The sequence below is a fragment of the Branchiostoma belcheri genome, unplaced genomic scaffold (genome assembly GCF_001625305.1).
Source record: "Branchiostoma belcheri isolate BF01 breed outbred unplaced genomic scaffold, Haploidv18h27 scaffold5, whole genome shotgun sequence".
In the NCBI taxonomy this organism is placed as follows: Eukaryota; Metazoa; Chordata; class Leptocardii; order Amphioxiformes; family Branchiostomatidae; genus Branchiostoma; species Branchiostoma belcheri.
In genome coordinates this window covers 6,846,248-6,870,685 of record NW_017804131.1, presented here as the reverse complement: position 1 = coordinate 6,870,685, position 24,438 = coordinate 6,846,248, and the positions used below count along the sequence as shown (strand labels likewise).

At 42.3% G+C, this 24,438-nt stretch overlaps 2 protein-coding genes across 3 annotated transcripts in view; one reads left to right on the top strand and one right to left on the bottom strand.

The window, feature by feature from the left end:
* Positions 1 to 3,249: 3,249 nt before the first annotated feature.
* On the bottom strand, positions 3,250 to 20,277 carry LOC109480043 (26S protease regulatory subunit 7). Its single transcript, XM_019782188.1, has 12 exons — positions 20,208 to 20,277; positions 15,240 to 15,277; positions 14,826 to 14,907; positions 14,421 to 14,512; positions 13,967 to 14,106; positions 13,057 to 13,129; positions 12,698 to 12,793; positions 12,311 to 12,475; positions 9,523 to 9,610; positions 8,217 to 8,419; positions 7,193 to 7,289; positions 3,250 to 3,906 (listed from the first exon to the last, which is right to left on the bottom strand). The coding sequence occupies exons 1-12, from the start codon at positions 20,275 to 20,277 to the stop codon at positions 3,749 to 3,751; spliced, it is 1,302 nt and encodes a 433-aa protein (XP_019637747.1). The 3' UTR covers positions 3,250 to 3,748.
* Positions 20,278 to 21,131: 854 nt separating this feature from the next.
* LOC109480037 (SH2 domain-containing protein 5-like) overlaps positions 21,132 to 24,438 on the top strand; it is a 10,403-nt gene continuing 7,096 nt past the window's right edge. For both annotated transcript variants that reach the window (XM_019782182.1, XM_019782181.1), the window contains exons 1-2: positions 21,132 to 21,439; positions 22,722 to 22,802. In XM_019782182.1, coding sequence (XP_019637741.1) covers positions 21,203 to 21,439; positions 22,722 to 22,802 — 318 coding nt within the window. In that variant the 5' untranslated portion in view covers positions 21,132 to 21,202. The remainder of the gene's footprint in view (positions 21,440 to 22,721; positions 22,803 to 24,438) is intronic.

Here is a 24,438-nt window from a genome sequence, read left to right as displayed (position 1 = left end):
CGGGCCCTTCTACCCGGCGCCGAGGTGGGGTTTTCCTCGGGGATCCGAAACTATCGCCTTCTTGCCGGCGTGCTCAAGGCCTCATGCTTTAATTATGAAGTGGAGGCTGGCAGAATACAAAGTGGTTCCACACACCGGCACAGACCCTCCGTCTTTATCAGCCCGAGTCGCGAGCACTTGCAGAGGTGCCGGGATTTCCCCCACACACCGCTGCACAATCGTTCTCCCAACAGAACGTCACAGAAATATGCTATTCCGAACGGTGACTCAAAAGGGATGGACCACTACACATCATGAGGTGGTGAGGATGGAAGAAAAGAAAAAAAGGATTACAAAATTTCAGATCTATTGGCATGAAACAAAATACTAGAGAGCAATAGAAAGGCATGTCTCTTATGCCACCCCACAACTTACCCACAGTAAAATTTACAGTAGAGTCACAAACAAAACTGGTAGAAAATTAATAGACTTCCAAGTATGCTGTCAATCTGTAATTGTACCATCTATGAAACTATGAACTTTCTGTTATACCAATTTAGAATACCGTTACTAAATTTGTTAACATTTTAGTGTATTTTGGACGTAAATCATCATTTCAGGTCTAAATGTTAGTTTTCGTTCTTACCTTTACCTTAGTTCTTGTTAAAGACATGAGCAGCCTGACCTAAAGCACCTAGCCTTGTATCCAAACCTATCTTAGATGCAAAATCTTATTCTTGATTGTCTTGTTGTTCTGCCATCAAGTCTTACATGTACCTTCCTTGTTCTTTAATTATCTCAATTTCATCCAAAATTAATGCCTGGTTATGAGCAAAATGCTCTTTTGCTCTGACTCTAGTTAAACTGCTTTTATATTACATGGTGGTGGGGAAAATTTTTCAAAGTTTCTAAACTTCCAGTCAGTACATTTTTTAAAAATTTACATTGTGCATATATTAAATGAAAATATGATTGAAGACTGTACTGTTAAACACGTATGAGTAATAATAATGCTACATGTGCTAGGTTTCTTACACTTTGGCCATTTTTCTATGTTCAAGTACAACAGAGCAAGTTATAGTGATGAAGTGGAAAAACTGCTGAGTGCTGACATTGTGTGCCAATCTTAAATATGAAAAAGTGCAATAATAAACAAACTACCAATCCCGCTTTGTCCAGGGTCACTTTTTCTGCTTCTCAGATGTATATTTTCCCCATTCCTAATTTGTTATACAGTGTACAAAATATGTTTTTGAACCAGGTTGCCCAGTGGGCAACCTACGGCAAAAATTAGATTGCCCATCAGAATTTTAGGTTGCCCCACCTATAAGCCTTTGACAATATTTCTAACAGCCTTTAGTTAACTGATACTACATTTTGTAGTAATAGCAATTAATACCTTAAATTAAAAAGCATCTGCTGGATACAGTGGTGAAAGCCAAGCTTACAGTGGGCATGATTTGGGGGGGGGGGCATTCTTAAAATTCAGGTAGCACAGTAGACTACCTAGGTTCAAAAAAATGTAGGTTGCCCCAAGTAAAATTTGGTTGCCCGGGGCAACTGGGCAACCAGGTATTTTGAACGCTGTTATATTCAAACAGTATACAATCATGAACACGTAACCGCCATTAAGCGTAATGCACCAGCTTTTCTCCGTGAATAGTTTCATCAGGTTGGTTAGGTGCTGAGTAAAGAGATTCTTTTTCGACAACCAAGTTTTTTTATTGAGCCAAAGTCTGTAACCTTGCTCATTGGCTGAATAAAAGACTTGGTTGTGTATAAAAAGAGTCCCTTCACTCTGCACCAGCTTATGTAATGAAATCCTACAAGTATGCTGTCCAACTATGTTACCAGTAGTCAATGTCATGAACTTTCAGCTTTTAAGTATCACTGTTAGGCCACACCAATTTAATTTCTTGGTTAACAGATTCACCCGCTTCATTTTTTTCTGATTTGCAAATAAAAAAAAAATTCAGAATCAACTGCAAAATGCTCAATATTTTGCCCTGAACAGTTGAAAACAGTCCTTTTCATCCTAGTTGTTACAGTTATTCCATCTTTCAATGCAGTAGTACCATTAAAAGCTCAAAATTCATTGTTTAAATTTTGAACTAGCCTGGTGTGTTGACTTCATGGCTTCTATTGTACCATTTTGGGCCATAATAGGATGCCTAGGCCTGTTTTTATTTTTATATTTTTTCGCCCGCCCGCTCCATTATTTTTCTAGAAAAATCGGTTAACCAAGAAATTAAATTGGTGTGGCCTTAAATAGTAATTAAAACACTTACTAGACTCTCCTTGACTTTTCTATTGACATCTCAAGGCTCTTCCAACAACTTACTGACTAAATAGACCTGACTTGCACCTGATGTGGAAATGCTCCTCATTGAGGCATCACTACACGCTAACTTAACGATTGCTGATTGGTTGCGGTACTGCAAAGTGAGCATGGAGTAACGCCCAATAACCGGCATTTACCTGATTAAGGACTGCCATTTGAGCTTTGCATGGATCTGTTAAGAGGGAGTAGAAATCTGTGTCATTTAGAACTGTGCCAAAAAAGTGTGCCAAATGAGTGAGAAACTCTGTGTCCTTTATTTTGGTGGGGGAACAGTGTACAAAATACTTTTTTGAACCAGGTTGCCCAGTGGGTCTGTTAAGTGGGCAACTTTCGGCAACAACTGGGTTGCCCATCAGAATTTTTAGGTTGTCCCACCTATAAGTTACTACTTTCCTCAAATTAAGTTATGTTCTAATATACATAAGCCTTTGACAATATTTCTAACAGCCTTTAGTTAACTGATACTAGTAATAGCCATTAATACCTAAGATTAAAAAGCATCTGCCGGATACAGTGGTGCAAGCCAAGTGAGCATGATTGGGGGGGGGGGGGTCATTCTTAAAATTCAGGTAGCACACTGGGCTACCTAGGTTCAAAAATAGGTTGCCCCAAGTAAAATTTGGTTGCCCGGGGCAACTGGGCAACCAGGTATTTTGCACGCTGGGAAATGGATACTGCCTTGCAAATTTGATACTGTCCTTCCCCTACCGAAAGATCTGCTTGGAGATTATCATTTACAGGCAGCACTTTGCCAAAAGGTGTACTGAGTACATGTACTGAACAACTGAAGATGAACTGTGCAGATTTCTGCTAGAGCAAGTTTTTGCAGTATGATATTTACAAAATGTAGATAACACAGTGTTAGCGCATTTGAGTTTGCAGCATGTAAATGCTGCTTAACCTATAAATTAGGACATTGAAGCCAATGATAGCCCATACACATTTTTATTGTACTCTGTATCTTAACTTTGAAAGTACCAGATTTAGCGAGTATGTAAATTCTGGAAAAAAGGCATTTCAACCAGACAAGACACATCATCCATAATGTCGTCTTTACAGGCTAATCAGAACAATATTCTTTGTTCTATACTTAAATTTGAAAATGTAGTACACTGTATTGTCAAATTTGTGATCTTGTCTGATCAGTCACTTGAAACGAAAGACACCAGACATTATATGAGTGCTATAAAAAGTGTTAATATTCTATCCTTTACTGATGGTGCTTGGTAACTTTGTGGTGTTTAATTTTAGTTGTAGGTCATGTATCGGGGAGTGGCACTGAACTTAGCGTAGGACTTGATGACTTTGTTGACAAATTTGTGATCTTGTCTGATCACTCACTTGAAACAAAAGACACCAGACATACATGAGTGCTACAAAGTATCAATATTCTATCCTTTACTGATGGTAAGTTTGTGGTGTTTAGTTTTAGTTGTAGGTCATGTATCGGGGAGTTGCGCTGAACTTAGCGTAGGACTTGATGACTTTGTTGACCGCCTCGAGGAAGTCCTTCTCGGTGGCGACCTTCCGTCTGGCCCGGATGGCGAACATGCCCGCCTCTGTACACACACTTCTGATCTCAGCACCTGAAACACACAACACTTAGGACTTACAAAATGTACTTAGGACTTAGGGGCTACCACGTCTCGTGACACATGAGGAAGTCAAAGTACCCCAGCTTTCTCTGTCAGCAGCACACAACCTCTACATCAAAAAACAGTTCTAGAGGGGAAAGATCAATATTAAAGGTTAAAATCCTTCTACGTTTGTATTATAAATCTCTGTACTTCAGGGAAGGGTAAATATATGGTAGGAAAATGCTGATTCAAGCACTTGAAAATACATGGAATATGAAATAAAGTAAGGGCCATTCATACTACAATGATGCAGCAATAATACTCATTACATACACTTTGGAGTAACTGTAAGTACTGCAAAGCAAAATGCACATCCATATACCACATCACACTGAAACATGTACATGTATACTACAGGTGTACACTGTGTGCTATGCTACACCCACATGTATACTACACCTGCGTATCACACCTGCATATCACACCTGCACAATACACCTGCACCTGTATACAACACCTGCCCACCACATCTGCACATCATACCTGCACACTACACCAGCACACCGCACCTGCACACCAAATCCACATACCACACCTACACGCCACACTTGCACACCACATCTGCATATCACACCTGCTGTACTTGTATACCACACTTGCACACCACACCTGTACAACAGACCCGTATATCACACCTGCATATCACACCTACACACCACACCTGCACACAACACCTGTACAACATCCCAACATGCCACCCCTGTACCCCCCCACCTGCCCAGGCCATCACACCAGTAAGCTGCACCTTTTAACTTATTGGCCAGGGCTACAAGAACAGGTCACATCTGACACCCCCAATTTATATGCAAATCAGTCTGGTCCCAACTTGGCCCCAACCCAATATTCCAATACTTCATTGAAAACCATGTTCATCGAACCATATTCTTCTGTTAACAGTGTAAGAAGACTACGATATTAAGCAACCAGATGCATTAAAATAGGCGTGTACTTGAGTCAACTTTCCATAATCTTCTAGTACCTTGAGCACTGAAAATTTATTTAACCTACACTACAATTCTTTTAAAAAAACACACTCCTTTCTACATTTGAAAAAATGAAATATATCATAGGTGCTCACAAAACTTTTAGTCTCTTTTACCCCCCCCCCCCACCACACACAAAATAAATTGCATCTTAGACAGCCAAATGGTCCTTGGAAGACTAAGGTTGAGCATGTACATGTATGGTTGCATAAAAGTGTTGTAACAGATATTATGTGCCATCATGGCATTCCCAAATCATGAGCAAAGTCATTTTCTAACAACAATATTTGCGTTTGATTTTTAAAAATTCTTCCAGCACACAAAACAACAAATTGTCTTAAAAACACCCGACCGTCTGTAACGTACGGCATCGTCCGTAAATTGTCGGATAAAGAATCAAAACCAGAGCTTTCCCGACAGGTCCATTAGTGAATTGATGTAGGCTGGGATCCGACGCGGGGTACCTGACATGCCCGCCACATATCAAGGAGGAGATCGTGGAAATAAAGAAAGACTCTTAGGACGCTCTGGTCTTCACTTTAGTGCCCATGTGAGGCTTTTTGTAATGTTTTTGTTTGTGTGTTTGTATATGTAAATTGTACCCTCTATAGCAATGAACGAAATGAACTCTTTGATGTAGCCTCCAAATTCTACCCAAACTTTCACACATATACAAAGAAAACTACTCTCCTCTTAACACCTGAAAACCTACAAATTACAGAAAAAGTGGGATCCTTTGTCTTCCTCTGTCTTCAAAAAAGAAGTCAAACCCAGTAGTTTTTATTAGTAGTTTTTTTAGTAGTTATCAGTTGTTTTATGTGTACTAATTGTCTGATTTTATACCATCTGTTCCTGCAATTAGCCCTAGGACAAGAATTTGCAATAAACAATTCGTTATATGTATAATTATTTATAATTGTAATGTTAAGTTGTATTTGTCAGACAATCAGCTGTAAAAAAATCAGTGTTATTCAGCATGTTTTTGTACAGGCTGCGAGGCTGTTTTTTTTAATGAATAAACTGTTGTTGCCCCCCCCCCCTCGGACGGTGCAAACTCCGCGACATTCCGCAAATAACCCGGCCGCGTTGTCTGCTTCCTGACCGCAGCTATCAACGTCCTTTAATAGCTACTTAAGGCCAGGTCTGAGATGCGAGGACATGGACATGGTAATTGCTCTGGTTCCTATCTACTCATTGCTTCACCCTTTATCTTATCTTAATGAAAGTGGCCCTTCCTGGGCTGGTCTGAGACGGCAGTCATTTACATGGAAATAAGGGAGACGGGGCTCCAAGCACTGACAGGGCTGGAAATACTTCCACCTGTATATACAAGTTAGTGCAGCTGTGTAGGTACTTTTGATGTCTACTTGCACTGGTCCATGTACTGGGTATATGCAGGTTAGTGCAGGTAAAACTGGAGCTGTGCAGGTATTTCTAATGTCTAGATTCACCTAACCTGCACTGGGCATATTTAGGTTAGTGCAGGTAAAATTGGAGCTGTGCAGGTATTTCTGATGTCTACCTGCACCTAACCTGCACTGGTCCATGTACTGGGTACATGTATATGCAGGTTAGTGCAGCTAAAGTTGGAGCTGTGCAGGTATTTCTGATGTCTACTTGCACCTAACCTGCACTGGTCCATGTACTGGGTATATGCAGGTTAGTGCAGGTAAAATTGGAGCTGTGTAGGTACTTCTAATGTCTACCTGCACCTAACCTGTACTGGTCCAAGTACTTGGTTTATGTGAACTATACATGTAGATGTATACGTGGATTTTAATTTGCTGCATTGACTGTTACCACCTACATGAAGTAAAAGAAATAATGACAATAGTTTCAGAAGTTTTTAGTACAAGCCATATTATGAATGGTGCAAGTAAAATTTGTCCGGTGCTGGTAATTTTCTTATTACCTACATGTACAATGTACACCAGTGCAGGTTTGCTGAAAAAAAGTATTCAAGCCCAGACTATCTCTGCCCATCACAGCAAAGCCAACATGTAGATCTGGATTTCAAAGAAGCAAATTTTGTGTCTTGAAAAAAAAAACTGTTGGAATTCCCTCATACTATTCATTTTGTTCCTTTTACAACAAAATTTCTAAAACAGTCTGAAACAGTCAGGCAAACACTCACATGCAAACACACTCCTATACAACACATACATGTATAAATCAAAAACAATACTTGAGGAAAAGTAATAAAGTGGGTACAAACACTGTTTTGAGCACCACCATTACTGTACTGTACCCACCTGTGCTGTTTGGACACAGCCTGGCCAGTAGTTCGTACCGGATGTCTCTCTCTACACTCATGGACCGAGCGTGGATCTTAAAGATATGGGACCGGCCCTGGAGAAGAACAGAAGACAGACAATCCCAGTCACATGATGGGTTATTGTTCAAAATTCAGATGACTGTAAAAGGTGAGTGTGCGTGACAAATACACATCTTCTTGGTTTATTTATGTCAGAACATTACATACAATTTGTTACACTGAGACACCCAAAGAGTACTGAAGGTTAAATTACACAGCCTGTGCTCAGTGGTGAAATGGTTAATTAGTGACCTATCTGAAGATTGCAGAGTTCAAAATGTCTTTTTTACCAGAGCTATTGTATAGAGTGGAACTCGCTGCCACCAAGTACAGTAGATATCTTTTAAGATCACTAGATAGGTTTAAACAATATTGTTTAGATAAACCGGACAGCGAGTGAGTGAGTGAGTGTAACAAGTTGTTCAGTGTAATATAGCTAGCTACCAATGCACCTTGTGCCTGCGAAGCTGGTGTGTTAATCCGAAGGGCGGTTATACCAGCAATACAGATACAGAAGCTGGTGTGTTACGCCAAAATGGGTGGTTATACCGGCTATACAGATACAGAAACTGGTGTGTTACACCAAAGGGTGGTTATACCGGTTATACAGATACAGAAGCTGGTGTGTTACGCCAAAGGACGGTTATACCAGCTATACAGATACAAAAGCTTGTGTGTTATGCCGAAGGGCGGTTATACCGGCTGTACAGATACAGAAGCTGGTGTGTTTCACCAAAGGGTGGTTATACCGGCTATACAGATACAGAAGCTGGTGTGTTACGCCAAAGGGCGGTTATACCGGCTATACAGATACAGAAGCTAGTGTATTACGCCAAAGGGCGGTTATTCCGGCTATACAGGTACAGAAGCTTGTGTGTTACGCCAAAGGGCGGTTATACCGGCTATACAGATACAGAAGCTTGTGTGTTACGCCAAAGAGCAGTTATACTGGCTGTACCCACCTCCAGATCTGGTAGACCAAACTCGATTTTCCTGTCCAGTCGTCCGGGCCTCATGAGCGCGGGGTCCAGCGTGTCGGGTCGGTTGGTCGCCATCAGGACCTTGATGTTCCCGCGAGGGTCGAAGCCGTCTAGTTGGTTGATCAGTTCCAGCATCGTTCGCTGGACCTCGTTGTCTCCACCCGCTCCATCATCAAATCTCGCACCTGAGGAAAAACAGAAATACATTTATCAACATCCAGCAGGGCTCGAAATACTAGGTGCATGTGCACCTTAGTGCACACAAATTTGAAGCTGTGCACCCAATTTTTTTCTGTAGGTGCACTGGTGCACTCAAATATTTTTGTAGGTATTTTTGTACATTCATCAACAGTACTGTATAATAGTATGCAGGATATTGTTGGCATCTAAGTGTCAGAACAAATCTGTAATTACATGTAGGTTTTGTTTTATATGGTGCACCCGGAAATTTTTTGTGCACCTAATTTTTTAGGTTGGGTTCCCCAAAATGAATTTCAATCCCTGACATCCAGGGCTCTCCCCAAGCAATGAAGCAAGGGTGCTCCCCCTTCCCCCCAGAATCCTAGCACCCCTCCCAAAATGTTCAAATTTAGGGTTTTCTGTTAGTACTTTTATGAATATTGGCTGATATTTTTTCGATTAGGAGCACCTCTCCCCTAAAAATTTCTGGGGAGACACCTGCATTCTCCCTGCTACCTCACCACGTAACAAATGGAGAATTGATAGCTAAACAGCTACTTCAGTATGCTAGAAGTTACAGCTACATTTTGACCACGTGCAAGTGCTGAATCCATGTAAACATATGGCAAGAGATGTCACCAAACTACAGTCTACCAGCAAAATTTGCCCCACAAAATGCTGGAAACCTGAGGTTTTAGTGGATTGAGATTTCTAAATTTACCCCAGACCCCCTAGGACTGTCGTGCCTCACATCTTTGGCACTTGACATGATTTTATGTCAATGAAACAAACTTGAGTTGACATTAAAAAATTTCAGGCTGGCTAGAACACTGATACAAGTACAGTGATGCCACTTGTACGCCTGTACAAGTGACCACCTCTCCATAAGGACCACCTGGACATTGCTGCCAATTTTTGGTATGTTTTTTTTTCATTGACCATGCATCAAGAATCTTGCCAATAGTGGCCACCTATGACCATTATGTCCCAAACTGTCCCTTGAGTGGTCACTATATAGACAGGTTCACTGTACATATTCATCATAGGCATACATGTACCTCTATTGTCTCTATTATCATAACAACGGAAAATATCATAATGGGCTTACCTCCAATTGCGTCAATCTCATCAAAGAAGATGAGACAAGCTTTCTTAGTCCTGGCCATCTCAAACAATTCTCGTACCATTCGGGCACCCTGAAAAACATCAAATCCTTTGTTAGAAAAAAACATTACACTCAGACCTAGGGAAAAAAATGTTGTTTGCCGACTGACCCTAGAAAAACTTGCCGACCCTAGACTTTTTTATAATCTGATCAACCTTTTCTAGCTCCATGATCTGACACCTGAGTGATAAAACAGTTGGTTTTCTAACATCGACATTGAAAATAAAAGTGTCCTCATGCAATTTTACTTTGTCAAACTGTATTGTATAAGTTGGACCCCTATATAGCTATCACTGAAGTCTAAAAAAAAAAGAAAGAAAAAAGAATGTCATCCACCCCCCTCCCACGAAATTATGCCCACTTGGCTTGCACCACTCACTGTATCCGGCAGATGCTTTTTCATTTTAGGTATTAATGGCTATTACTGGTAACAGTTAAGTTACTAAAGGCTGTTAGAAATATTGTCAAAGGCTAAATATGTATGTAATTACTTAATTTGAGGAAAGTAGTAACTTATAGGTAGGGCAACCTAAAATTCTGATGGGCAACCTAATTTTTGTCGTAGGTTGCCCACTGGGTAACCTGGTTCAAAAAAGTATTTTGTACACTGCTACCTACCTAATTTTTTCAGCACTGAAACAAGAAACACATTTTTTCCTAGGCCTCATCAACTTTGCGTCCAGATTTTCACTCATACATGGTGGCAGTGGTCGAAATACTTTTTTTCAGTACTCTGCAATATTGCAGAAGAGTCAAAATTTTGTTCTGCAATTTGGAAATACTTTCTGCAAATACACAAGCCTCCATATTACAACCTTTCTGCACATACACAATCCTCCATACTACAACCTTCTCAAACCAATAATTCCTTTTTACATCATATATACATGTAGCTTTGTAAATCTGTACAGTAGCATTACTGGACTGCGGGAGAATTTCAGGTTTATAAGCATAAACTATGGATTGATATGCAAATTAGTGAAGACAATTTTTTGGAAGTACAAAAGGAAACAAAAGTTAGACAAGTCAAGACAAGGATGATGCAAATTAGTGAAGAAGCTCCTGTTGTTTCGGAACAGTCTGTCCCTGGGGCCTGGGAGTTTTAGTTTGCTAAATTGAAAACTAATGAATCTGGAGTCTATTTTTCCTTCTGCAAAATTGCAGATTGTATAATTTTTTCTTCTGCAATCTTGAAAATCTACCTGCAGATTGCAGACTGCAGGCAGGTATTTCGAACACTGTGGTGTCACATATCTGTTAAGTGGGTCATTCTAAATGATTAAGGACTTGTGGGATTTAAGGAGTTAACGAACTTATGTCTGTCGATTTGTAATCCATCAACCATAACGAGCACCAAGTAGGAGAATTGATTGATGCGCTCTCATTTCCAACAAGGACAGATACGGCTTTAAATTCATCAACTAGTTTTACCCCTGGAATAAAGCAATCTATCAAAGACCAGTTATGTGGCCTGATATTTATCCATCTTACAGATTAAAATTAATTTAAATGGAAAAATTCCTCCATTAGGCCACACCAATTTTTTATTTTAATTTCTTGGTTAACGGATTTTTCTAGAAAAATAATGGAGCGGGCGGGCGAAAAAAAAATAAATAAAAACAGGCCTAGGCATCCTATTATGGCCCAAAATGGTACGATGGGAGCCAAGTCAACACACCAGGCTGGTTCAAAATTTAAACAATGAATTTTGAACTTTTAATGATACTACTGCATTGAAAGATGGAATAACTGTAACACTAACAACTAGGATGAAAAGGACTGTTTTCAACTGTTCAGGGCAAAATATGAGCATTTTGCAGTTGATTCTGAATTTTTATTTTTATTTGCATATCAGAAAAAAATGAAGCGGGCGAATCCGTTAACCAAGAAATTAAATTGGTGTGGCCTTACCACAAACAAGGACCGCGACAAGAGACTTTTGCTATAAGTGAAACAACTAAAAATTTAAATGAACAGGGACCTACACCAATTATTACATTTTGCTATTGTGTTTTCTGTAAAACTATAATTTTGTATAACGATATACAGTAACATGCATTCATATAGCCTCTGGATAAATAATAATGGAGTTGGTAGGGCCCCAATTATGTAACTGTATGTTGTTATATTTTGTCTGTCCCTGACCGCTTTCTTCATGACCTCAATGAAAAGTGGTGAGCAGATGAATTTTGGCATTTCATGGATAGACAAAGGCCCAAAGTCAAATTAATGGAAGAAAATTCAAGCCACAGTGTTTAACCTGTCATTGTAAACATGAACTTTTCAAATCTTGAAAGTTCATCTGTGTTGGTAGAAATCATTATGAAGCAAGTTTAAACTGTAATTAATCTTTGCACAAGGGATTAAAGTCAATTTAAAGAGGCCATCTACATCAGGGCATTACAACCATCCCTCAACAGAGACGGGGGGCGCCACAGACTTTCAGCAACCTATGATCCACTGCTCATGGAGTCACGTGTGTTATCTGCGTGACATCACGGAAGCAGTGGATTGCTCATTCCTTGACAAAGACTGGAGTTGTACAGTCGAAAATTTGGGTAAGTCCAATTTCTTGTGTTGGAAATTACAGTTTAAACTTGCTGCATAATGAACTTTTCAATATATCTATGAATGATTTATGTTATTGTAAACAAGCATCGGAATTCAGCCTTGTACTTGATGGCTGCCAGTCATGCTGTTGTTGATACAAATAAAGCAATAAACGACGTACCTCTCCCACATACTTCTGCACCAGCTCCGAGCCAATCACACGGATGAAGCACGCATCTGTCCTGTTGGCCACGGCGCGGGCACACAGCGTTTTCCCCGTCCCCGGCGGACCGAACAGCAGGACACCTTTGGGAGGTTCTATTCCCAGGTTCACAAACCGTTCAGGCTGGAAAAAATCAAGGTGAAGTTTTAAGACTTCGGGGCATGCATAAGTGAATATAAATTGTAATGTCAATCAGTGTACAAAATACTTTTTTTGAACCAGGTTGCACAGTGGGCACGCTGTAATGTCACGCTGTAATGTCAATCCTGACCAAGTGACCACACAATGATCTTTGAATAAAACACTGAAACACAAACAGATAAATAAACAAACAAACAAACTCACATGTAGCAGAGGTGTCTCCACAACTTCCCTCAGTTTCTCTATCTGTTCCTTACAGCCACCAACATCCGAATATGTCACGTCAGGCTTCTCTTCCACCTAAAAAAGGTTGCAATTTTCAGTCATGTCATCACATCTTTTACTTGCATACACAAATACACAGTATATATACGTAAAACACTTTGTTTATTCTCGCCGAAGAATATATCGCAAAAATATAAGTTGATTGTAAGCAGCTCCAATCCACTCCAAAAAATTATGTTTCCGATACATAACATAATTAAAAAGCTCAAAAAATTAAAAGCATAAGTTTTCTAACAATACAAAGATGCACACCAAACAACAAAGTATTAACCCCCTACCTGTAACATGGTAACAGCTGGGTCGATTTTGGGAGGCAGCGGGATGTGGATCTGGTATTTGTTCCTGTCCACGCTGAGATAATACATGTACATGACAATTTAGCACCAGGAAAAGTTGTATTCTTATTTTCACTTTTAGACTGAAACATATGTTAACCCTCAGACCAAGTTCCTTCCTGCACCTATACATGTATATGGCACATAGGGTGGTGCCCATCACCATTTCTGTATCTCTTGGGCCACACAGTTGTGCAATCATTATAGAATGGGGCTAGTCCACTGGTAGTGGTGTGTGCTAACCCCAATACTCTTTCTCAGATGCTGAGTGCTAAGGGAAAGCAGTGTGTACCAATTTTTAAGTCTTTGGTATGACTCAGCCAGGGATCGAACTCACAACCTTACCCCCAAACAAAGACAACAATTTTCAAGTTTACCACTTATAACTTACAGATGATTGGCCAAATGTACAATGTATTTAGCTACACGGTTCTAGTACTTCTAGCCTGATGCAAAAGCTCACCAGACATGTGATAGAAAGTTTATTACAAATACTTGCCCGAGGGCTAATGGCAGTTACAAACAAAATTAATTAAGAAAGATAATACAGTGGTATGTGAGACTATATCTATGTCTAGCATTATACTATATTCTACAACATACATGGTACTAGTGTTACTGGGTTTGACTTCTTCTTTTTAGGCAATGGAAGACAAATTTACCCACTTCTTCTATAATATGTGGGTTCTTTGATTTCAGTAGTAAAATTGTTTTTTCGTGGTAGGGAATGGTGGGGAAGAAGGGGAGCATTTTGGACACGGTGGTAAATAATTGTTTTCTGATGTTGTCATAAAATGGACAGTTAGAGATGAAATGAATTTCGTCTTCCATTGCATTTACACTCCATCCTTACCCAACTCTCATGCCTTCCTCTATATCAGTAGGTGCCACAGACTCAGCCAAATCCACCACAAACTTGGCAAACTGTTTCACGTTGATGATGTACTTGGCATCGTCGCTGTCTGCATTGATGATTTTTGTGCAGCGAGCAACCTACAAATTCAACAAAACAGAAAAATTTCTAGACACCTTACACTGGTTTGAAACATTTTTATGTCAAATTCTCAGTGAATATACAACGTACAGTACAGTTTTAAATCATTTGAAAGAGCATGCTTTTCTCATTGTAATGTTGCATTAGTAAGGAGTAAGGACTCTTGATAGGAAAGGAAGGTTTTAAGTTTGCAGCTAAAACAACCGTAGTGATACAATGCAAGACAGGACAGGTGTTTGAGTTTGAGGTGAGACGTCATTGCAGGCAGTCTCCATATTTAAAACCACAGTGAATATTTCTGGATGTACAGTACCTGTAGTGGTTGTTCTCCCTGTAAGGTCTGTTTGTCTGCTGCTAAGTCCCACAGTGCAGGGGGAGCCAGGCCGGTGTCTGACTCCTTAATACCTACAATACAGAAAAAACATGTACGACACTTACACTACTAAGTAACACAGTATATTAGTACCACAGCAGTTCTTCGTCCATTCACTAGGACTTAATACTCAAGTCTTGGTTAATCTTCTTTCTGTGGAGAGGAGCATTTTGGTACCATTTCTTTTTGTTAAAGAATGAGATGTTACTTAATATCATCATCATCAGTAGACCGTATTGTTTGGGGTTGTAGTATATACCGCCCCTTACGAGGTGACATACCACAGATACTTTATAGGAAGCAGGAAGAAAGTTAAGGATGTTATTATTCCATTTAAAGCCTCACCTGTGAGTTCATTGATCTTCTTGGCCAGGTTTGTGATGTCATCTTCTGTGGACTTGATGGATTTACTGTAGGCCCCGGCTCCCTGTGGGGTGAAAGGGTATTACAAATTATTGTTGTACAATGTACAGCATAGGGGTCAGGTACAGAAGGACAACTTTCCGTGGTACAAGTTGCACATTTCAAGTCCCAGAGACATCATCACGGTAGGGGGTCTGGTCTTCTCCAACATCAATGTAAAAGTCATAACCCTTTTTTTTTTTTTGAGATGCTATTTCCTGCTTATTGAGGGTCAAATTTTACCAAAAACATTACTTCAGGCTACACTCAAACTGTCAACGGCTAGCTTAATAGGTAGTAACAGTACCAACTTATCAACTAGTATAAATTAATGCTTACAGTAATATATGTACTTACATAGGTTTTTAGCAATGCGATGTCCCCTTCATCCAAAGCTGAAAATTGCAGAAAACAGTTAGTTAATCGTACAAGAAACTGACAAGAGTCTAATCAGGCTACAACATTTATAATAAATTATACCTGCACACTCCCTATTTGGGTATATCGTTTACCTTATGCAGTATTTCCTATGCTTATCGCTAGGTGGCGCACGTGTACAAAGCTTTAATCGCAAAGCATCACGGGATATCATGACGTAATGACTATGTTCGCCGCCATTTTCCTTGTGCGAACGCCAAGGGGTGCACGTTGTTTCCCTACTCCTTATTTTTTCGGATTTTCTTTCGGCGTTATGCCCAAAAAGAAGGATAAAACGAAGTCTTCTGCCCACGGGGGCGATTCAGGTAGCCTTTCGGAGGACCAGACAGGTCGGAATGGCAAGAGAAGTGGTCAGTTTCCCAACGCTAGGCAGGCAAAATTCCTTGCCGTGGAAAAGACAGGCGTGCCTGCACTTGCCTCCGGACAGGAGGAAGAGGAGTCGGGTGAACGAAAAGTCCCCGCTCCTACAGCTGGAGGTTCGGAGGGAAAAGAGAAGAACCCCAACCTCATTCCGCCGCTAGTGGAGCGAAATGCCCCTTCGGCGTTGGCACTGGGAAAATCGGCCAAGGAAGGAGACGGCGCGGAGCTGCCCCGGCCCAAAATTCCTCCGGGCTCGGAGGAGTTGGGCTCCCCGACCATGCCGAAGCTTGGTCGGGAAAAGTCTCCTCCACCCCCACCTCCACCAGGAACACCCTTCCCGCCTGGATTCGACGCTGCCTCTTTTCTTCAGTGGGTCAGTTCCAGCCTGGGACTTCCTCAGGCGTCCAGTTCATCCCGTCAACCTCGGGACGTTGACGGGGCGGTAGCGTCGACCAGCCGAGCCGGCGTAGTCGGTTCCGGGCGCAAGCATCCAGGTTCGGAAGTGGAAGAGTGCTCGGAGGAGGGGGAAATCGCCATTTCGGACTCTGAAGAGTCGGATGAAGGTACTAGTAACTCCTTGTCATTCGATAATCCTTACGATAAGAAAGGGAAAGAATCTGAACTTCCCGAGCAAGTCGCTACATTTTTGAGCGAGGTCTTTACTCATAAATTGACTTATTCGGAGTTCAAGGAGAGGAAGGAAGCTTTTCCAACTCATGCTCATGGCTGCTAACCCTCTGGTGGAGCTTTTAGCGGCAGTTAAGGGTTCGGACCATCCCCTGAACCCAAATGCTGTGTGCAAAGCGATAGAATCGTCCTTGGTCTTTTTGGGTTCAGCTTCCTCTACTATGACTCAGTACAGACGTGAATTGTGCGGTAGGGACATGAAACAGGATATGAAGCATGTTTTTAAGACCGACTTGCCCACTGGTTCTTCCAAATACTTGTTTGGAGACACCTTTTTGGAGAAGGTTAATACAGCCGATCAGGCTAGACGCACCTTGAGTAAGGCTTATAAGCCAGCTCCTTCGAGCACTGCTAGGGCTAGGGACAGGTTTCAGTCCAACCGCTCAAAGTTTAGCTATAACTACAACAAGTACTCCTCAAACTCAAAGGGTTACAATTTTCGTCCCTACTATAACAACAACAACAACTACAACAATGCTAGACCATGGTCAAATGCCGGGGGTAAGAAAACCTCGGGGTTTCGTTCAGCGCAGGGCACTAAAGGCCCAAACAAACAGTAGCTCTTCCTCGTCATCAGACTCTGCTCTGTTCTCCGGTTCAGCATGCAGGGCGAACAGCTTTTTTCATGAAAAACTGGGAAAGGATTTCAACAGACAGATGGCTTTTGCAAACAGTTCGGGGTTACCGTATAGAATGGGAGTCCACTCCAGTTCAGTTCGTTCAGCGGGTCACAAATATATCTGGGGAGGACAGAGCAAAGGTTGTAGACGAGGAAGTGCACAGTATGTTGGAGAAAGGTGCAGTGGTCCAGGTGGAGCCCTGCGAGGGCCAATATGTTTCTACGATTTTCCTAGTCCCGAAAGCTCGGGGAGGCTGGAGACCGGTTATAAACCTAAAGTCTTTAAACAAATTTGTTCTGAAACGTACTTGCAAGTTCGAAGGGATAAACCTAGTCAAAGAGTTGTGGAAAAAAGGAGATTTTCTAGCAACTATAGATCTAAAGGATGCGTACTTTACCATCCCAATAGCTCAGAGCGATCGAAAATTCCTTCGTTTTTCGTGGAGAGGAGTTCTTTGGGAATTTCAGTGTCTTCCCTTCGGTCTGACGTCGGCGCCGAGGGTATTTACCAAGGTTTTGCGGCCGATTGTGGCCATTCTAAGGAGACAAGGATTGTTAATAGTAATTTTCCTAGACGACTTACTGATCATTGCAAGGTCGAGGGAACAGTGCTTAGAGCACATTGCTATAGCCAGAGAGCTTCTAGAGCAACTCGGTTTTGTTCTCAACCTGGGAAAGTCGCAGTTGATACCGTCTCAGGTAGCGACCTTCCTAGGCCTTGTTCTCGATTCTCGTACTTTGACAATTTACCTACCAGAAGACAAGTTAGACAAGGTAGTGAGTTCTTGCCAATCACTTCTGGAACAGGAGGTGATAGGAACCAGGCAGCTAGCCAGCGTGGTGGGGCTGTTAGAGTCCACCAAGCAAGCCATTCTTCCCGGGCCCTTACATTTCCGGGCTCTGCAACAACTTCTCAATTTCGGCATAAAGAAGCCGGGAAAATTCGACTCTTCAGTCAGTCTAACCCCAGATGCAGTAAAAGATCTACAGTGGTGGATCAGTCATGTGCGCGAAGTAAACGGTCGCCGAGTCTTTGTTCCGTCAGACCTGACAATTTGCACAGATGCCTCACTGGAGGGATGGGGCGCGCATTGCAATGGTCAGGAGACAGGCGGGCGCTGGTCACAGACAGAAGCGCGCATGCACATCAATTGGCTAGAGTTGAAAGCGGCCTTCCTGGCGCTAAGAAGCTTTGTGAGCGCGGATACTCAGCATGTTCTGCTAAGGCTGGACAACACAACAGCCGTTGCATATGTGAATCACATGGGGGGAACAAGGTCGCCAGATCTGGCAGCCTTGGCCCTGGAGATGTGGTCGTGGGCCTTGGAAAGAGGCCTGATGTTGTCTGCAACTCACGTTCCCGGATTGACAAACACCCTAGCGGACAGGTGTTCGCGGGTTTTTCTGGACAAGGTCGAGTGGCAACTGAACCGCTCAGTTTTCCTGTCATTGAACAATTGGACAGGCAATGCATTGACAGTAGATCTGTTTGCGTCTCGTCTGAATGCTCAGCTGGAGGAGTATGTCTCTTGGCACCCAGAACCAGAGGCCATGGCAGTGGATGCTCTAAACATTCACTGGGGCAACCTGGGGCTAGCGTATGCCTTTCCCCCCCTTCAGCCTAGTGTTCAAGGTACTGAGAAAGGTCCAGTCAGACGTAGCAACAGTGATTTTGATAGCTCCAGTTTGGAAGTCTCAGGCTTGGTACCCCAAGGTGTTGAACATGTTGTTCGAGAGTCCGGTTCTCCTGCCACAGAGCTGGGATCTGCTGTTCCTGCCGCACAACAGGAGACCCCATCCGCTGTTGCCAGATCTGATGCTTGCCGCGTGGCCAATATCAGGCGACAGTTGCAGGATCGGGGCCTTTCGGCAGGGGCTTCAGACCTCATCCTCTCGGCTTGGAGGGAAAGTACTTCTAGACAGTATCAGTCAGCATGGGCTCAGTGGGCCAGCTGGTGTGATAGAAGGGAGATTGATCCAGTTTGCGGCTCTATAGAGAGCGTAGTAGAATATCTGGAATGGATGTTCCGACAGAACTACAGCTATATGTCAATTAGGGTGGCTCGTTCTGCGATCTCGTCTGTACACTTACCAGTAGACCATTGTAATGTGGGTAGTCACCCTCTAGTGTCCAAACTGATGAGAGGTGTGTTTCACAAACGTCCTCCTTGTCCAAGATATGTTTCAACATGGGACGTCAGTCGGGTCCTAGAGTACCTTCTGCATTGTTGCCCAGCTAATAGTCTTAGTTTGAAACAATTGTCTCATAAGTTGGTAACACTAGCGGCATTGGTGTCAGCCGACAGAGGTCAGACCTTAGCGGCCCTCGACTTGAGATTCATGAAGAAATGTAGAAACGGTGTTTCTTGGACAATTCCTACCCTGCTAAAAACTTCTAGACCAGGAAAACCTGCCAGAAAGTGTTTTTGGGCGGCCTTCCCGCAGGACAGGCGCTTGTGTGCCTTCACATACCTGAAGGAATATCTAAGGCGGACTTCTTCCCTTCGGAAAGAAGGGGGGGGAGCAGAAGTTGTTCATACCATACAGGAGACCACACAGGCCGGTGGTTCTGCGACCTGGCCAGGTGGGTTAAGTCAGTGTTAGGCACGGCAGGTGTCGACACAGCAACTTTCTCAGCTCACTCCACTCGAGGAGCGTCCACTTCAGCTGCTGCAGCTGCCGGGGTGTCTCTACATAGCATCATGAAGGCAGCGGACTGGTCACGAGAGTCTACCTTCCTGAAGTACTACAGGAGGGACAACAACCAACACACGTTTGGCCAGGCTGTGCTGTCCACGGCTCTGAAGTCTGCATAAGGTAAACGATATACCCAAATAGGGAGTGTGCAGGTATAATTGGGATTATCCTTCATGGTAAGTACAATTTGCCTAATCCTCAATTAACAAACGTGAATTTTTTCTTTTGCATAGTGACTGTGCCGGGCCCTATGCCCCCCTCCCCCATAACCACACACATAAATTTTTTTTTACCCCTTTGTAGGGCTTGTTCACGATTCAACGCCCTGAATTTCTCTAGAAAAGACAAACCTATACAAACTCTACATCTAAACACGTATCTTTTCATTTTCCATGTTTATTAACACACAGAAATGAGGAGAAAATCTAGTGCGGTTCAACTTTTCTCATATGACTCAGCGGAACGAGGACAATTTTTCGCCGGTAAACCGAAGAAAAAGTACTGTGCAGGAATACGAAACTCACATTGTATCGGTTTGTCCTCCTTGTCCTCTTCTTTAACTTTCCTCTGGTCGGATCCTAAGTGATCTGGCATCCTGAATACGAGTGGAAAAGAGAGATTATTGGAGAAGGTCTGCTTTCCGTGATTTTCAAAACAAGTTCTGCGTTTTCAAGATGGCTGCCGTACCCACAATGCACCAGGGGATAATTTTTTTTGCGTGCAGGTCAGGATTATGCCGCTAGAGGCGCTTTTGAACCGCATACTAACACCAAACGCTATTAGTACACATGAATAGGTATCATAAATAATATCACCTGTATATGAAATAGTAAACATTTGGCCAATGTTTGAGCTCACTTTGAGTATTGGACAGCAAATACCTCGTAAGAACATTGGTGGGTGAAGTCTAGGAAATGGTGAAATAGTGACACCACCAAAAACGAAAGTTTATTTTGTTTCATCACACGTACAAGAAAACACATGTGACCCTGAACTTGCATGGTGACTAGTTCTGTCGACGTGTTCTGGCGTACTGATTTTTCAAAGTGTTGTGTACATGTTCGTCTTGCGCTGTACGCGTACCACTGGATTGAGACAGTGGGAATTTTGCCTAGTACGTAGATTTTTAATGCCTAAGATTAAAACTATGACATTCGTTGTTCCAAATACCTATCTATTACTATAAGGCAGATATTAATGCACCATTGCTATTATCTTCTTTTCACTTGGCTACTATGTGGTCCACTATCGATACAATGTTTTTAAAATCTGTTGGAACCTCCCTCCACCAGAAAATGTGATGTCCCAAGGACGTGCGACAAAGGAGTACTGCTGAATACTTTTCACATGACGTAACTTTTCCATTTTCCATGAATCTGTCGTCACCAACTAGACTACATCACATCACGTGACGTTCCACCCCAGGACTATATAGCCAGTCCCGGAAAGCCAGTGTTGACCTATCCCTGTGTGTTTAAGTGACCGCAAGTGCCAAAATAGAACCATCCTTAAGCGTAGGATGTTTCCTCTCAAAACTCAAAACGGAGGGCGGAGTGGCGACCGCTCGCAGAGAGCCGACTCAGACAGGGAAGCGTTACTGGGAGCGTCTGGTAGCGACGTGTCCAACTTAACCGTGGATTTAAACCTTTTCGGCCAGCCTAAAACACAAGGACGAAGTCAACAGCACCGAGGTGCGACTACAATGATGGCCGGTCAGGAAAATGTGAGAGGGAAGACGCTATCACGTCTATGTCAGGTAAGCGGTCTACCACTCGCCTAACTACATATCCAGCCCTTAGAATTGTCGAAGTATGTTGGCTTAGACATAGGGAACGAGAAAGAGCTAATTTATCCTCGGCATATCTGTACGTTTCGTACAATTCTTATGAGCTATAGCTACAAGACGAAAGATTTCCAGTGGATGTCAAGAAGGTTATGATTTTTGCGAAAAGCTGTAAAAGATGCGTTTTTCGCTTCTTAATTTTTTTGTCCTTCTAGGATCATTTTCTGTCTAAGAAAACCGACGTCGTCGCCATAGGTCACCCTAGCCTCCGTAGCAGGCTTATAGAACTGGGGCTTTGGTGGGTCTTCGCCTGTTTTCTGATTAGCTCAGTTCTAAAAGCGGGGGTAATTCAATCAGGCCGGCTATGTTGTCTACATGCAATCAGAAAATAGCACATAAAAGCTCCCAAAGACCCTGAAGACCCCCCCAAACCCCCATTTTTTTGGCGTGCTATAGAGGCTAAGGTCACCCCATCCCTCCCGGACGGTTGACTTTTCTCACAGCGGCGAAAGTTTTCCACGCACGCGGATGACTCACTTTCACCGCTCCGTTGTTTGCTTGGCTCACCCCTCGACTGGGAGGCGGCCTAGCCAAGAATTCTTTCGTCAGAGCGCGAATAGAAGTCTTCTTGTCAAAAGAAGAAAAATAGCCAACAGCAAAATGTTTCCTAGACTTCAACGAAAAATTGAATAGAAAACTACAGGTTCAATGTTGTAATGATGATGGTAGTTCACAGTATCAATACTTGCGCTTGATAAACATTGATTGATGATAATAAATTACTAAATGAAAGCTGTGGATTAGCGTAAAACATACAACTGATGCTGCCCACTGCTAACAGTGTGCTAATGAAGCGGAGAAACAATTTGCTGACCAAATGGCTCCTACCAGATTGCGAACACCCGTTTTAACGGAAGCATTTATGTTTTCTGAAAATAGTTTGGTGACAAAATTATGTAGAGAGAAAGTGACAAAAGTTTCAAATGACTACATTTTATGTACAAAATAGTAGAATAAAATGCTATACGTAAACGAAGCTAGGAAAGTTCTAACTAATCATTGTTTACATACTATAACCATATCCAGTGTATAGAGAAATGTTGCGGTGAATATTCACTAAGTTTGGATGGGTGAGTGGATAGTTAGTACACTGAAAACTCTACATAGTCTGCATAAGTTAAGTACGCTACTTTTAGTTGAGCATCTAGTTCCTTATCCATTTGGGTTTCAAAACGTTTTCCTTCTTCTTTTCCAGTACATCGGGTCTTTCTCAGTGACGCACACAAACAAAGTTGCCAGGGCAGATTTCGTCAGAAAACAACTTCAAGCCATCGAGGTAAGTATTAACACATATTATCATGGAAGTTCATCTGTGTTGGTAGTTACATGTTTAAAGTTATAACTTTTGGTCCAACACAAAAAATTCTCTGAACAAGACTATTTCTTGAGAGGGGTGAAGGAAGCCATATACATCAGGGCCCATCACCCTTCATTGAACCGCGACGGGGGCTGACATCGTCTACCAGATACCTTTGACCCAGTGTTGACGTCACACTTCAAAGAAGCCACGTGACAAGCTTCACTGGGTCAGTCAACTGAGGAAGACCAGAGTGACTGGTCGAAAGCTCTAGGTGAGAGAATTTTTTGTGTTGGACCAAAAGTTTAAACTTTAAACATATTAACACATATATTTTTCTATCTATACAAGCAATCAACACGCCAAGAACGTATTGTTATCCTTAAGGAAGGGGTGGATGTTTGGGCACATTGTCAGTGTTACTGAATATCACAAATACGCCAATTATTATTACTCAGCTGAGGCCAAAAGGGGCAGTTAATATCTGATGACACGCGATGCTACAAGTATAGATATTGTTTCTCTTCCTCTGAATCGTAGTCAGAATACGTTGAATACGGCAGGGATGAAATTGTACGTATACGTACACTTGACGCCGCAATCAAAATGTGTCTTGGATTGTTGAATGGAGTTTTCGCTAACAAAAGTCCGCAAAGTTGGTGGGGCCGTGTGGAGTAGCGGCAGATTGCGCGACTCGGAACCTAGAGGTCCCGGGCTCGAGTCCTGACATGCCACCGATCTTGTGCCCTTGGGAAAGGCACTTTACACGACTTTCCTTACTTCGCCCAGGTGAAAATGAGTATTGTCCTGTCATGTATTTGTCCCCTGTGTTGGTGGCGGCATTAATATAAGTTGATAAAACTTGAGTGTGTCGTCACAACTTCTGGTGATTACATGTTGGAATTAAAAAAAGTCCGTTTAAGAGCTGGAAGTTTATATTGAAGGGGTGAGTATAACAAGGAAGAAGTTCTAAAGGGCAAAGTCCGATGAATAGAAAGTTGTTCTCGGTGGGTTGATGTTATTTGGACTGAATGACTGTGCAGATGCAGTCAGTTTTCCGGTGTATGACCAAACACAAAGTTTCGAAAGTCAAGTGCCAGTCATGTACCAGACAGAGTGGGTGGGTTTTCACAGGATCTTTGAGAATGTTTTATCACTTCGAATTCATGGACAGAAGATGAGGGGGTGTCAGCACAACAAGTTTAAAAAAAAACATCCGTATAACTCACTGCAAAGAATCCCTCCTCCGCCACCGTACCTTTAAATCAGTTTTCCAAGGCACACTTCCTGTTTAGATTTTCTGCATTAGGCCACGTCGATTTAATTTTATGGATGACATCCTCTAAAGACCCCCAAACTAGTGCGCGCGGGCGAATAAAATAAAAATCCGGCCAAAAATAAAAATGCTACTAAACCACAGGAATTCAAAGCTGGTGTTGTGAATTTGCGGCAGTACTTAGCGACGTATACGACAAGCTGGCACATGCTGGCTTTTTGCGGAGTTTATGAATCGACACTGTACGTATGTACTAAGTTCTTTAGTCGTGGAGCTTCGGTAGCCTGGGTGCCCGGCTCCGTATTGTCGCTAACTCCCATGGACTACCCAGGCCTCGAG